Source organism: Phyllostomus hastatus, unplaced genomic scaffold (assembly GCF_019186645.2).
Source record: "Phyllostomus hastatus isolate PE091 unplaced genomic scaffold, TTU_PhHast_1.1 phas_contig_58, whole genome shotgun sequence".
In the NCBI taxonomy this organism is placed as follows: Eukaryota; Metazoa; Chordata; class Mammalia; order Chiroptera; family Phyllostomidae; genus Phyllostomus; species Phyllostomus hastatus.
Genome location: NW_025333916.1, coordinates 54,849,528 through 54,863,280, shown reverse-complemented (window position 1 = coordinate 54,863,280; position 13,753 = coordinate 54,849,528). Strand labels below are relative to the sequence as shown.

Below are 13,753 nucleotides of genomic sequence, written 5' to 3'. Positions count from 1 at the left end.
TCAGCCAGGAAAAGAAAGCTCCATTTTTGCTTCTGTTTTCTCGCTTACAAGATGGAGACAAGAACCTCTGCCTCCCTGACCTCTTATCCCAAGGCATCATGGGATGAAGGCAAGAGAGCTCTTTGTAGAGGAAGGCAGATAACAGCAACGCCAAGGACAGCCATACCTGCACATCTCATCCATGAGGCATCAAGAACCCAACTCCCTGGTGTGCGCCTCTCAGACCTTGATGGGACTGCAAACTCCCTGCACAGAGCCGAGTGGGCGGAGCACTCAAGAGATAGTCACCCCCTTCCCTCCCTACAGTGTCCCCCTCTCTCTCCATTCTCTCTGCCTTCTCCCTCTTTGAAGCCTTCTCCTCTGCCTTAGGCCAACCGGAATCTCCCGGAACCCAGCGGCCACACCTCTAGTGGCAACTGGAGGCTAGATGATAGTGACAGATGTTCATGTCTGCTTCTCCGAACTGTTGTCTCTGGCATAGCTGAAGCCAGCTGTTTTCTTAGCTCAGGTTTCCAAGAGGCAATGCTGACACTGTATCTTGAAACAGAACTGGAATACAAAATACTTCATCCTCCTCTAGTGCTTTGAGGACCTCGGAAGTGTTTGGTCTTTGCTGTAATAAGGTTCATTCATATATGTTTACCAAAGCATTCCAGTATCTAAAGTACTTTGGGCGTGGAAGGTTGCCCTTGCCAGGATCCTCTTAGGGTTCCCTCAGGTGCCAATCCTGGTAGAAGTTTTTTCGCCTCACCATGGCGCCATCGCTGCCCACCTAGGCTTAAGCAGTGGTCCATTCTGTGAGCCTGAAAGAAATGGTGGTGTGGTAGATTTCATCATCTCCCATCACCCCTTCCTCGGGAACTTTTCTTCCCAAGTGTTTATCCCGGGCCCTGAATTTCAGATTTCACCTGTGATGAAACTCACCTCTCGATACCCACAGCTCCCATGGTGTTCCCAACCTGGTAGTGATCGTGTGATTCTTCGTCACCTTTTGCAAAATAGATTTCCTTTTCCTTAATTTTTTTTCTTCCTTGACTCCTCACTCTGCTTAACTCTTCCTACACCCCTGGCTAAAATAAGAACACTTCCTTCCCTATTCTGTTGCTTGGATAGCATCCAGCAGGGCATCCCTCTGTACCACCTGGACGTTGTCATGGTGATGCCACTGCACCAGGTCGCTCTCCAGAGGCAGCCTGACCCGCAGTTACAGCAATGAGCCAACAGAGGAAAAGAGAGGTGAAGTGGAATGCTGGCGGCCGTGGAGGACCCCCCTCGTTGTGGAACGTGGGGGCAGTGGGAGGAGATCGAGACAGGACGAGCACAGAGCCAAGCAGAACCTTCTCTGGGTTTGAGTTTTGTCCAAATGTTAGCCATTGGAGTTGATTTTGCTCTGCCCTTTGGTTTCTTTAGCTATAAATGGGCTTGCTAAGTTCCCGAATTACGTGTATCTTTTGACCATATTTCTAATCCATCCATTACAGTCATCCTACACGGTTTTCTCTTCCTTTCTTAAAAGTAGAAAATTTCAGAGGGAGGGGAGGGGAGTGGTGGGGAAGGAAATGGAGACAACTGTACTTGAACAACAATAAAAAATGTGGGAAAACATAGAAAATTTTAATCTCTAGAGGCATAGATTTATCTGTCAACTTTATCCTGCCTGTCAAACAATGTAACCGATGCTAAAAATGTGCTTTCTGCTTTTGATTATCCTTTTCATTATCTCCTTCTTCACACCCCAGTCCCCAGCTCTAACTAATCAGAGGTGTCAGGGACAGCAAGCTTTCCCAACACCACTTGTGGCCTAAAAATAAGTTTGGGGCCAGGTAGAGTTTAAGGAGGGGCTGGAGTGTAAAGCAGATTTACACTTCCCTCTTGAGGGTTCCTATTCTTTGTCTCCAGCCCCCAGGAGGCGGGGCTCCAGCCAGGCCTCTGAGTGAGTGTGAGGACGGGGTAAGGCGTGAGTCGCCTCCCAGACCACTTCCACCACCACCTCTGTCACAGCCGCAGCTCCCTCGTGAGCCCTCCTGCTGTTCGTGGATGTGGGTTCACGCCCAAAGACTCTGTGGTGCTGTTGAGAACCAAGTTGCAGGTGCGAATAGAGACTCTGAAGGTGCAGCATGCGTGGGCCCAGTCGGTCCGGGGCCCTGGCTGTGTCAGAGGATGGAGCTTCCTCTTCTCTGCGACCACGGATGGCCGTTGTCTGGCTCCAGCACGTTCCTCCTTAGACTGATGTCTAGTTGTTCTATAAACGTATTAACTAACTCTAAGGACCGAGGCACCTGGTAGCTTTAAAATTGTATATCCACTGAAGTGTCAGTAAAAGGTAAATAGAGCTATTTGCAAGCAGATTAAATCCACACACGCCAATTACATTTGAATCCAATCTACCCAGGCGAGAGGACGGGCGCCCGTGGGTGAAACAGCGCTCTGCACCGCATTCGGTGGCGCGTCTGGGCCTTCCTCCGCCAGCTCGAAGCCGCCGCGGCGGTTTGTTTACGCCTCTGCGGCCGCCTCAGTGCGCTCGGGCCAAAGCACAGGTCACCCTGACAGAACGTTGCCCCTTCAGAAATCAATGTCCTCACATCCTGTGTCCTGTGCTGCGAGGGCGTCGAGTCAATTTACTCACCTCGTTTGCCCTTTTTCCCTGCGCTGTTTGTTCCCCGCTCTCCTAGATGCCATGTTCCCACCTCCACATACCGGGTTCTGTTTGTTGTTTGCAGACCGCTGCCACGCTAAAGACCAGTATATTGAACAGTTCAAAGATACTCTGAACACGTGTGTGGCCAAGTCAATTGCTGGATTTTTTGCCGAGCCAATTCAGGTAAGTATATTAGCGGGAACCACCGACTGAGGTTTAGGTTACCCGAGTGTTTTGACACAGGCATTCTAGAGGATTTGTGCATTACTGAACCATGGCTGTGTCCCTCTCCAAATTCAATTCATTGTCTTAGCCCCCTCGGAAAAAAAAAAAAAGCAAGCCCTTGATTTCCAATTGGCTTATAAAAATGCCATCTTCCAAATTCCTGGACCGAACAGGTAGATAGATGAAACTATTAGATCCCTAATATTCTGAAGAAAAGGAAACCCCAGCCGTTTTTAGTTACATAAAACCCACACCGTCGAGGGAGGCCTTTCTACAGAGTGGAGATAAAGTACATTTACAGTTGTTCTTATGGGAAGTGATATAGTAATTCATTAATGAGTAGTAACACAGGAATAAATTCTGTGTTTCGCATACTTACAACTGTAAACCTACTTTAGCCCCGCCCTGTATAATCTCACGAAATCCCCTTCATCTACTTGTATTCTAACCTCAGACAAGCGTGTGTTTGCATTCTTTTCTCAGAAAATGTGGTGTTGAGGGGAACGGGTCTCTCTTTTAACCCATGGCTGAAATCATTCCAGAGCCTCTTTAAAAATTGCTGGAATTGCAATTCCAGTGAAAACAGCAGAGTAGGACACGCTGTGCTCGCCCCCGCCCGTGACCACATTACAATTACACTAAATTACAGAACAATCGACCTGGAGAAGCAGCTGAAGTTCAGCCTCGCTGAACAGAAGTTGCTGTAACTAAGGATATAAAGAAGACAACACGTCGAGACTGAAAAAAAAATTGTATTTTGAGTATAAAAAATTGTCAGCATTACTAACGAAGACAACCTATCTTTTTTCTTAAATACTTTCCAAGGGCCGTGCTGTTATGCTGTTATGATGACAGGTCCTCCTGGTTTGGTCCTTTGCAGGGGGTGAACGGGGTCGTCCAGTACCCGAAGGGGTTTCTGAGGGAAGCCTTTGAGCTGGTGCGAGAGCGGGGAGGCGTGTGCATTGCGGACGAAGTAAGTGGCCAGGGACTCGTGCACAGCAGTGCCTCCGGGACAGCGGGGGCGCGGCAGGGTGGGGCGCGGCGGGGCGGGGCCTCTCCAAACACTTCCCTGTATTCCGGACAGAAAACATCTAGTATGGGAATTCCAAGATGTGGGCATAAGTTAATGAAGCCTTTGCTGGTTGGCTGGTTGGTTTATTGGTGGATTAGTTAGTCTGTGTAACAGGTACAGACAGCAGAATGTCAACGTGCAAACTGAAGTCCATCACATAAGTTGCTAACAGGCACAGGTAATACTGCCATCGCTCAAAATATTTCTAAATTCCTATATGGAGATTCACCACAGGCCACTTAAAAACCACATTAAAAATTTAGTCCCATAAACAAGTCTTTATTAAGTAATTTTTTGCCAAAATAGTGTTAACCAGCACAGCAGCATTCACCTTACTTTGCTAACAAAACTTGTTTAGAAATGATATTTAACAAAGAAAAAAAAATCAGCCTCTAAGTTAGAAGAGGGACACCATTCCCTGGCGGGTGTGGCTCAGTTGGGTGCAGGTACTCCCATAACTAAAGGGGTGTGGGTTCGATCCCCAGTCAGGGCACATACTGAGGTGGTAGATTTGAGCCCCATCCCCTGAGCAGTACAAGAGGCAACCAATCAATGCTTCTCTCTCACATCAATGTTTCTCTCTCCCTTCCTCTCTCTCTAAACAAGCAATAAAAAAAAATGTCCTCAGTGAGGGTTTTAAAAAAAAAGAAGAGGGCCACCATTACAGATATTCAAAAACTAGCTTCAAAAAAAATTCTAAAATAGCTTACCCCTTGTTGGAATAGCCTACAGTGTCTCCAAAGGGACGGCTTTAAAAGGAATATTCATTGGCTCAGTGAACACGAACTGAACCCATGCGTTTTTAAAAGTGATCAGTTTACTTACAATCATCCCTCCTGCTGGAGTGCGTGAAAGAAAGCAATTGTTTGCCTGCTGAGAAGAGAACCAGGAGCAAAGGCCAGAGCATGGTGGCCAGGCCTCCCGCGGTGCTCCCAGCCCACTCAGCACCATTCCGCCAGCGATGGTCACTCCCGCCAGGAATGGGTGGAGAACTCGGCCGTTGCACGCCGGTTTCAGACCTGCCATCTTTGCCAAACCATTTTTCTCACCTGGACAACCCATAGCAGACATTGGGCTCCCTTTCAAAAAAAAAGATTTTTTTTCAGTTTCTACATGTACAGCCTGGCCTCTGTTATCTCCAGGGGGACTGGATGACCAACCCGCTTCCCCCATCCCCGCCCCCCCCCCCAGTCTACTGCATGCAGAAGGAGGCATGAACCAGTTTCCCTCCCACGCCCATCCCCCCTTCCCCAACTTGCTCAAATAAGTTAAAGGAGCATCAATTGATCAAAGTCCTAGCTGAAAAAAGTTAATCTGTTATTAAAAAGAAGAAGAAAATTATATTCAGCAGGTTTGCAATTATCTACATCAGTGACAAGAAGAAGCTTTCACCTTTGGAATCAGCAGAAATTGCAGCTGCCACAGTTGCACTAATTAGAGGGAAGGTAGACTGAATTCAGAGAAAACATGAATTTCAGAATTTTCTAAGACATGTGGTTTTGTCATTGTCAATAACATCATTGGAAACTAACCCCAGGTGACCTTAAGGACAGTCTTAAAAACTCGGGGAAGCTAAGAATGGCTGGGACTTTCTGAGCACAGGCTACGTGCCAGGCACTGTTTGCAGTGTTTTGCATGCTGATGCTGGTAGCGACTCCATAAGGTGTGGCCCCCTGCTACTATTCCCAGTTTATAGATAACCGAGTGGAAGTCCAGCGTGGTTAAATCCTCCACCAAGGTCATGCAGTTAGTAGGGCCAGAGCCAGAACTCAAACCCGGGCTCCCAGACCACACTACCCACGGGACCAGGCTGCCTGTCAATCAGAGCATGGACAGTGGTGTGGAAGGCGAAGGGTGGCAGAAGAAGAAGCAGGGATGGGGAACCTGGTGCGGAGCCAGTGCGGTTACCGAGGGATCTCACACAAATCATCCTAAGTAGCCAACCTCGGTCTTCTCCTCTCTAAAATGAGAAATCTGGAACCAAAGAGAGAAGACTGGCCACCCTCTGGGACCAGCTGGGCAGCCCGTCTTCACTGGTCTGGCCTGTTTCTGAGTTTATGAAAGTTAGCATGAGGCATCCCTGCTCGACCGAAAGGTTCTGTGAAAGTGCTACTTTCTAGGTAACCAGACATGGCCCCTTGCCCTAGAGAGTCTCTCCTGCCTTGTCCAAGCCACCTGAGTTTTCACCATTTGCTTACGATACTTAGACAGATGGAGGGAAAAACGAAAGGCGAGAAGACAAAATGAGTGGATTTTCACAAGCTCTTCCTGCATTATCTCACGTGGGCAAATTCATCGGCTTGCCCGGAGGCCCACACCTGGGAAGTGGGAGACCCCCAGACCCGAGCCCAGGTCTGCCTGACTCCTAAGTCCAAGCCCTTCTCCTACGTTGTTTGCTGTCCTGTAATCCTGAACCCTGACGTCTGCCTCTGCAGCAGCACCCTGGAGAGAGCCGGGCAGACGGGAAGGAAACCCAGGGAGGATGCTCTGTGTGTGTGTGTGTGTGTGTGTGTGTGTGTGTGTGTGTGTGTATGTTATTCATTTATTTTTAGAGAGGGAAGAGAGGAAGAGAGACAGAGAGAAACATCAATGTGCAGTTGCTGGGGGCTGTGGCCTGCAACCCAGGCATGTACCCTGACTGGGAATCGAACCTGCGATGCCTGGTTCAGAGCCCATGCTCAATCCACTGAGCTACACCAGCCAGGACGAGGATGCTCTTCCAAGGGCATCTCAGTGTCAGCAGCTCCACACCTCCATCCCTGCCCTGCAATGTGTGGATGTGCAGAGAAACTGAGACAGACAGACAGACAGACAGATGGACGGATGGACAGACAGACCAAGGGACTGAGCCGGAACCTTCACCAGAAAGGCACTGGCAGAAATTTGCATGGAAATGCTGGTGTGGCTTGATTCAGTTAGGCATTTCTGCCACTTTGGTGTTCATTCTATAAATACCAAGTGTCTGCTTTTATCAGGCACTCTGCTCGGTGTTCTGGGTAGAGAGAGAAACAAGATTCAGTTCCCGTCATCAGACATGTACGGTGATGACAACAGTCTAGGGTGGGAGGTTCCGAGGGCAGGGCTGGAGGTTCCAAGGGCAGGGATGGGGGTTCCAAGGGCAGGGGTGGGGGTTCCAAGGGCAGGGGTGGGGGGTTCCAAGGGCAGGGGTGGGGGTTCCAAGGGCAGGGGTGGGGGTTCCAAGGGCAGGGGTGGGGGGTTCCAAGGGCAGGGGTGGGGTTCCAAGGGCAGGGGTGGGGGGGTTCCAAGGGCAGGGGGTGGGGGGTTCCAAGGGCAGGGGGTGGGGGGGTTCCAAGGGCAGGGGTGGGGGGTTCCAAGGGCAGGGGGTGGGGGTTCCAAGGGCAGGGGTGGGGGGGTTCCAAGGGCAGTTCCGAGGGCAGGGGTGGGGGTTCCAAGGGCAGTTCCGAGGGCAGGGGTGGGGGGTTCCAAGGGCAGGGGTGGGGTTCCAAGGGCAGGGGTGGGCAGTTCCGAGGGCAGGGGTGGGGGTTCAGAGGGCAGGGGTGGGGGTTCCGAGGGCAGGGGTGAGAGGTTCCGAGGGTAGGGGTGGGGGTTCTGAGGGCAGGGGTGAGAGGTTCCCAGGGCAGGGGTGGGGGTTCCAAGGGCAGAGGTGAGAGGTTCCGAGGGCAGGGGTGGGGGTTCTGAGGGCAGGGGTGAGAGGTTCCAAGCCCAGATGCCCTGACTGGGGACGGTCCTAGGGCTCAGGAAAATCTTGACCAAATGATGATGACGAAGCTGCGTTTCTAGGACAAGAGAAAGTAGTGAGATGAAGAGGCAGGGAGAGGGTCTTCAAGAAGGAGAACAACACGAACCAAACAGCTCAGGCCAACTTTCCGCCTGCAGTTAGGTGGCTCAGCGGGTCCTCCGGGTGACAGAATTCTGAGGAAGAACAGGGAGTCCCGGGGAAGAGGGGGACCCTGCTGTCTGGGCCGGGCGGCAGGGGCCCCAGCCTGGTCCACCAAGGGCAGCCCCCGCCTCCTCTCCGCACCCCACCCACCAAGGCATCGCTCTAGGTTAGCGTTCCTGCTTGATGGAGTGAGCAGAGGTGCCGAGGGACTTCAGAAACACATCCAGAGTCACACAAAGCTGGTCAGTAGATCTCGGTACCTAAAAGCTCAGTCACAGCTTCGGTGTCTCGTCAGTATGAGTGCAAAGATGGTGATGACAATGGCCGAGAGTGATGGTACTGAGGGGGAGGAAGAGGGGGAGGAAGAAGGAGGATGGGGAGGGGGAAGGGAGAAGTGGGGGGGAGGGGGGAAGGGGAGGAAAGTGACGGGGGGTCAGCGTCCGGAGAACCGGCATCTCTCGAGAGGTGCCCAGTGAGTGTGGGTTTGCCCCCCGCAGGTGCAGACAGGATTTGGGAGGCTGGGCTCTCACTTCTGGGGCTTCCAAACCCACGGCGTCCTGCCAGACATTGTCACCATGGCCAAGGGGATCGGGAACGGCTTTCCCATGGCAGCAGTCGTGACAACTCCAGGTAGGATCCGCGGGTGGTTCGGGTTTGCCTCTGGGCTCCTGCACCCGCGATGGAGAAAACCCGCGCGTGGGAGCTTGTGTGGGTCGGAGACGGTGATGGGAACCACGCATGCACTTCCCGAGCAACAAAAAATTAAACATGAAGCAGAAACAGTCTGCCTGCCAGGTGGTGGCACAGAGGGGAGAGAGCCAGCCCTTTTCGCTCCTGCTGTAGGCCGGACTAGTTCTCCGGCCCCCACAAGGAAGCGCGGGGCTCAGGCCCACCGGCCAGCTCTGGAAAACCGTGCCACAGAGACGAAACCGGCACAGGAGACCCTTGTGAACCAACCTGACGCCAGCCCCGAAATTCCCGAGGGCTCGTATGCTGGGGGGACACTCTTACTCGGTCTTGCCACACCAAGAAGCTGCCAACGCAAGGTCCAGAGTGAGAGACCTGTCTGTGATGTCTCACCCACAACACAGCCAAACATAGCCCAGTGCCACTTAGCCAGAGCATTAGAATTAACTGAATTTTTCATTTGAGTGAGGTAGTACAGAAAACAATTTTTATGAAATTCCTAAAACGTGCCTTTCCCACATTGATGAGGCACTGAAGGCTAATGAAGTGCATTGTGAAAGCTCAGTGTTTTTATTAAGTGACGTAAGGTGCAAGAATATGGATGTAGAAGGTCAAGTATAAGGAACTGAATGTATACTCACCCTGAAACGATCCCACAATTATGTTATTAAGTCCTTGATATGCGGGATTTTTTTTCTTCCTTGCTTGGTCCCAAATGTGAAAGACAGAGAAAAGGTTTTAGCTTATGAAGGTTCCAAGTAAATTTCCATAAACCTAGTCTTAAGGCACTTTTCGGTTTTCACAACACATTCAAGATTTTGTCATCCAACTTTTCATGGAGTAAATAAGCTGTCTTTCCTTACCCGCCATATCAGCTAGGGGTACCATCATAAGACACTGCAGGCGGGCAGCTTGAACAACAGACATTTATCTTCTTGCAGTTCAAAGACCGGCGATCCAAGACCAAGGCGCCCGCAGAAGGGCGTGCGGTCTCTCTTGTAGGTAGCCTCCTTCTCTCTCTGTCCCCACACACCCTTTTCGGTCAAGAGCAAGAGAGCCCTGTCGTCTGTTCCTCTGAGGACACCAGTCCTGTTGGATTGGGACCTACTCTTAAGGCTCATTGAACCTGGATGATGCCCGTCCCTAAAGGCTGTAGCTATAAATGCAGCCACGTTGTGGGTTAGGGCTTCAACGCGTGGTTTTGGGTGGGGGCCGCAATTCCATCCAAAATACCCACTAACTGGTGAGAGGAGAATGAATTTTGTATGATGTCGTTTACAACACAATCCAAATGTTGAGTTGAGAGATTTTGATAGGAAGGTACCTCCCTGTATCCACCTCTGCTTCCTCCCCCTAGAGATCGCCAGGTCTTTGGCCAACTGCGTGCTGCACTTCAGCACCTTCGGAGGGAGCCCAGTGGCCTGCGCCGTGGGATCGGCCGTGCTCGAGGTGCGTTCCCGCCGCCACGTGCGCGTCACCTGCTTCACAGAATGACTGCTTCGAGGCCGCACACTCGTTCTCACGTCTCTGTCACACTGCGTTATTGAAGAATTAGTACTGACTTACAGTTAGATCCCCAGTTGTTATTCTGACACCTGCCCCACCTTCTTTTAATGATCTAGTTTGAGTGCTCCAAGCGTTGAGGAAGAAATATATGACAACCTCACACGCACAGGAAATGTAACCATTCCCCTAGCTAGCTGGGAGCACTGAAATTTCTTTGTTATTTGAGTGATATTTTACGGATTGTTATCGATTGTTATCATTGATTTAAGTTTAATTTTGGCTCTTTCTGACATATTCTTTCTTCCTTTTTTTGCACTGTCATAAATTTAAAGACTAAAGGGAAACTTTACAAATAGGTAATTCAGCTTTGGTTTGGCCCCACTCCATTGATTTTGCCTGGGGTCACTTCTGCAGAAAAAAAGAAAATTAGTGCCCTCGCTAACACACATAAGAGCATTTGCTTCAATAAGTTTAAACTGTATTTCTGAAAGACTGTTCAAGAATGTAATAACAGCAGCTGTTTATGGGGAGGGACACTTTCTGATTTTTCAATGAGGCACATGAGTCTCCTGTTCAAAAACTCACATTTGAAAGCATTGTTAAATAAAAAGCCAAGTAAGCGAAAGCTGTCCTGGCTAATTAAAAAGTAGCTTCAAATGTGATTGAACCCTGAGATAAGCAAGTGTGGGCAGGGTGGGTCATTTCCCTCACTGCTGGACACTGCACACGTGTATCTAAAGTGCTGCGTCACCTCAACCTGTTTAGAAGGGAGAGAGGACTTAGGCGAACAGACAGGTCTTGAAAACTGCTAGGTTTGCCGGGAGCTGTGCATTTATTACCAGCAAAGCATGAATGCAGTGTGTTGCCCGTATCTAGTCCGTGACAGCCCATCTGGCTGGGAGCAGCGGACAAAGGCCTACAAGCCCCCAGGAGGGCAAGCCTCTGTGGCGTGCCTTTCCTCGGAGTCTCCTCCGCCACTGCTGTAGACTGGGTTTCAGCAAAGCCAGATGGTGCTGAACCTCGGGTCATGGCATCTGTGTTCCAGACTGCACTGAGCCTCATCTCCTACTCTCTCCTAAATCCTTACCCTCCCTTAAAGATGCGCAAGGAGCAGGGGGAGTATCCTCTGTGCCCAAAACGTTCTTCCTCCTTACAGAAAATCTTTCTGTGGTCCACGGTCTGCCCCGCTGGACTTGGGGCTCCATTTGTCTGGTCACGTTTCTGTAAAGACGGCCAGATCCACTTACCTCTCGATGTTTCTCAGTCGATTTTAGAACTTGTTGTAATGCAAGGGCACTTGGGGCTTTCTTGCAACAGGTGATTAAAGAGGAAAATCTACAGGAGAACAGTCAAGAAGTTGGCACCTACATGTTACTGAAGTTTGCTAAGCTGCGGGATGAATTTGAAATTATTGGAGACGTCCGTGGCAAAGGCCTCATGATAGGCATAGAAATGGTGAAGGATAAGGTAGGTTCTGACCTCCACACCCTCTCTCTCTCTCTCTCTCTCTCTCTCTCTCTCTCTCTCTCTCTCTCTGGCTTCTTGGGGCAGCAAGAGCCAAAGCAGCAGCATCAGCCTAACGCTGGCTTCATCCGCTCTCAGGGAGGGAGCCCCAAGGACAGCACGAGTGTTGAGTATGAGCCCAATGCCGGCAGGCCCTGAAGAGCTCCAGAGGGTGACAGTGGGGATTTGGAAAAGGGAACTGGTACTACTCTTGCCAGGCTAGGCAAAGAGCATCAGTGATAACTGAATAGCTAGAATTACAAATATGAAGAAAGGGGGAAATTACTTGGGGAGGGGCCTGTGGTCCAGAGAACTAACGGAAATAAGGGAGAAGGATGTTAGGGGTAAGGAAGTTTTAAAAGATCTCTGAGGTTTCATGTACGTGTGTCTGCATGGATTTCAGTCTCCCAAGCAACCAGGAAAGAACACGACTTTCGGATGACGTTCCCCACTGTGACAAACTCAACAGGACAACAACTGAACTGAGCATTCTCCCAAACCAGTTATTCCTCCCAAGGTCACTGCTCCTGTTTCTCACCCTCCACTGCTCTCCCAGTGACCCAGCCTCAACACCGCAAAATAACCTGCGGCTCCCTCTCTCCCCTTATTTCTAACGTCAGGGCCTGCAGACCGTTTGTCTGCCCTGTCTCTCAAAGCCTTCCCCTTGCTTCTGCTGCTGCCCCCACAGTCCACGTGAGTAGGAAATTGTCCCCTGGCCCCGTCAACAAAAGCAAAGCCTCGATCATCTGAGGAGAGCAATGGCAGGAGAATCTTGACTCAGGGGGAATATTCAGACCGACCCCTCTGTGCTAACTCTTGTCCACAGGGATTCACTTTCCTGTTAAGTGACTTCTTGCTATTTGATCTCGTTTAGGAGAGTTGACGCTCAGTTCTTTCCATCTTTAGACCAGACCATGGATATAAGACTCTTTTATAAAAGCCACACAACAGAGCTGGTTTTAACACGATGTTAAAGCTAAGGGAAGAAAACAGGGAAATAAGAAAAATAAGAGACTAGGCCACAAGGGCTGTTGGAAGGCTCAGGAAAGTCCACCCAGGTCCCCAGCCCAGGGGCTCCCTCAAAGACTGTCGCTGCCTCCCAGTCCAGACTCCACAGACTTAAGTCCAACCAGCAAGGAGGCTTTGCGTCCTTCCCCACTGTTCCAAACCCAACTTCTGCAGGCTCACGGTCAAAAATGGGCGAATAAACATGTTCATCGGAACTTGATTTTTCCTGGCAAAACATCGGAATCCTTCCCAATGGTGGTGCACGGTGACGCTTTAGGATCATTGAGAAGATCCCAGTCTTTCCCCCACCCCATCCCAGGTCCTCCGTCATCTAGCGGTCTGGAAGTATGAAAAACATTTTCCTTATCTTACAGCCTTAAGGCAGACAAGCATGGGAACTATTTCAGGAGCTTGGTCTGATGGCTCTCCAGGAATGGAAGACTTGAGGAAGGAGCTGGATCAGGAGTTGAGCTGGATAGAGAGTCAGGGCGGGAGGCGGAGACTGATGCCCAGAGGGAGGGCGGGTAGGAAGCCCGGAGGCGAGGAATGCAGGGGGCGCCCTCGATGCCCCGCCCCACGCCCTACGTCACAGGGACGGAAAGGGCACGTCTTGTGCCTAGGAAACCCGAGCCGGGCCGGAGCCGACGTGCACGCAGCTGCTGCAGCCCAGCTGATGGCCCTCAGCGCTCCAGATAGGAGGGTCACAGCCGTAGTTCTGGCCCTGTCACCTGAGGGTCCCTTTGCCAGTAAAGCTGTCCGACCCCTGCCACAAATGTCCTCATTTGATAGATCCCATGCGAGGCCCAGATATCCACTTCCAAAACTTCCAGGTCACGCAGACCCACCGACTTGAAATGACCCAGGAGGAGACGCTTATACTCACAGACTCCGAGCACAGGGGACACACAGAAAGGGGACAGACCCCCACCGCCGTGTCTCCGCAGGGGTGCTGGCATGTCCGGGGCCTACGGGTAGGGACCTGCTGCCGATGCCTAGGGACCTGCAACAGCCTCTTGGCCCTGAAAGCGCTTACCTTTCCTAACCCTGGAGGATAAAGTCTCGAGGGGAAAGAGCGAATTTCACACGCGGGACAGAGGAAGACAACCGCCCGCCCAGCTGCCCAGGTGCCGTTGCGGCCCAGGGGAAGTTTGGCTGTTCGTGTACTCGAGCAAAACCTCAGCCGTTTCCTGGGCTTTGGAATGAGCTCTCTACAGGGCAAAACAAAGTGAAGAGAATCCAGGAGAATTTCCAC

At 51.0% G+C, this 13,753-nt stretch overlaps 1 protein-coding gene across 5 annotated transcripts in view; it reads left to right on the top strand.

The window, feature by feature from the left end:
* AGXT2 (alanine--glyoxylate aminotransferase 2) overlaps window positions 1-13,753 on the top strand; it is a 39,889-nt gene that overhangs the window by 17,833 nt on the left and 8,303 nt on the right. For all 5 annotated transcript variants that reach the window (XM_045848287.1, XM_045848286.1, XM_045848289.1 and 2 more), the window contains 5 exons: window positions 2,721-2,821; window positions 3,744-3,836; window positions 8,295-8,427; window positions 9,842-9,933; window positions 11,308-11,457. In XM_045848287.1, coding sequence (XP_045704243.1) covers window positions 2,721-2,821; window positions 3,744-3,836; window positions 8,295-8,427; window positions 9,842-9,933; window positions 11,308-11,457 — 569 coding nt within the window. The remainder of the gene's footprint in view (window positions 1-2,720; window positions 2,822-3,743; window positions 3,837-8,294; window positions 8,428-9,841; window positions 9,934-11,307; window positions 11,458-13,753) is intronic.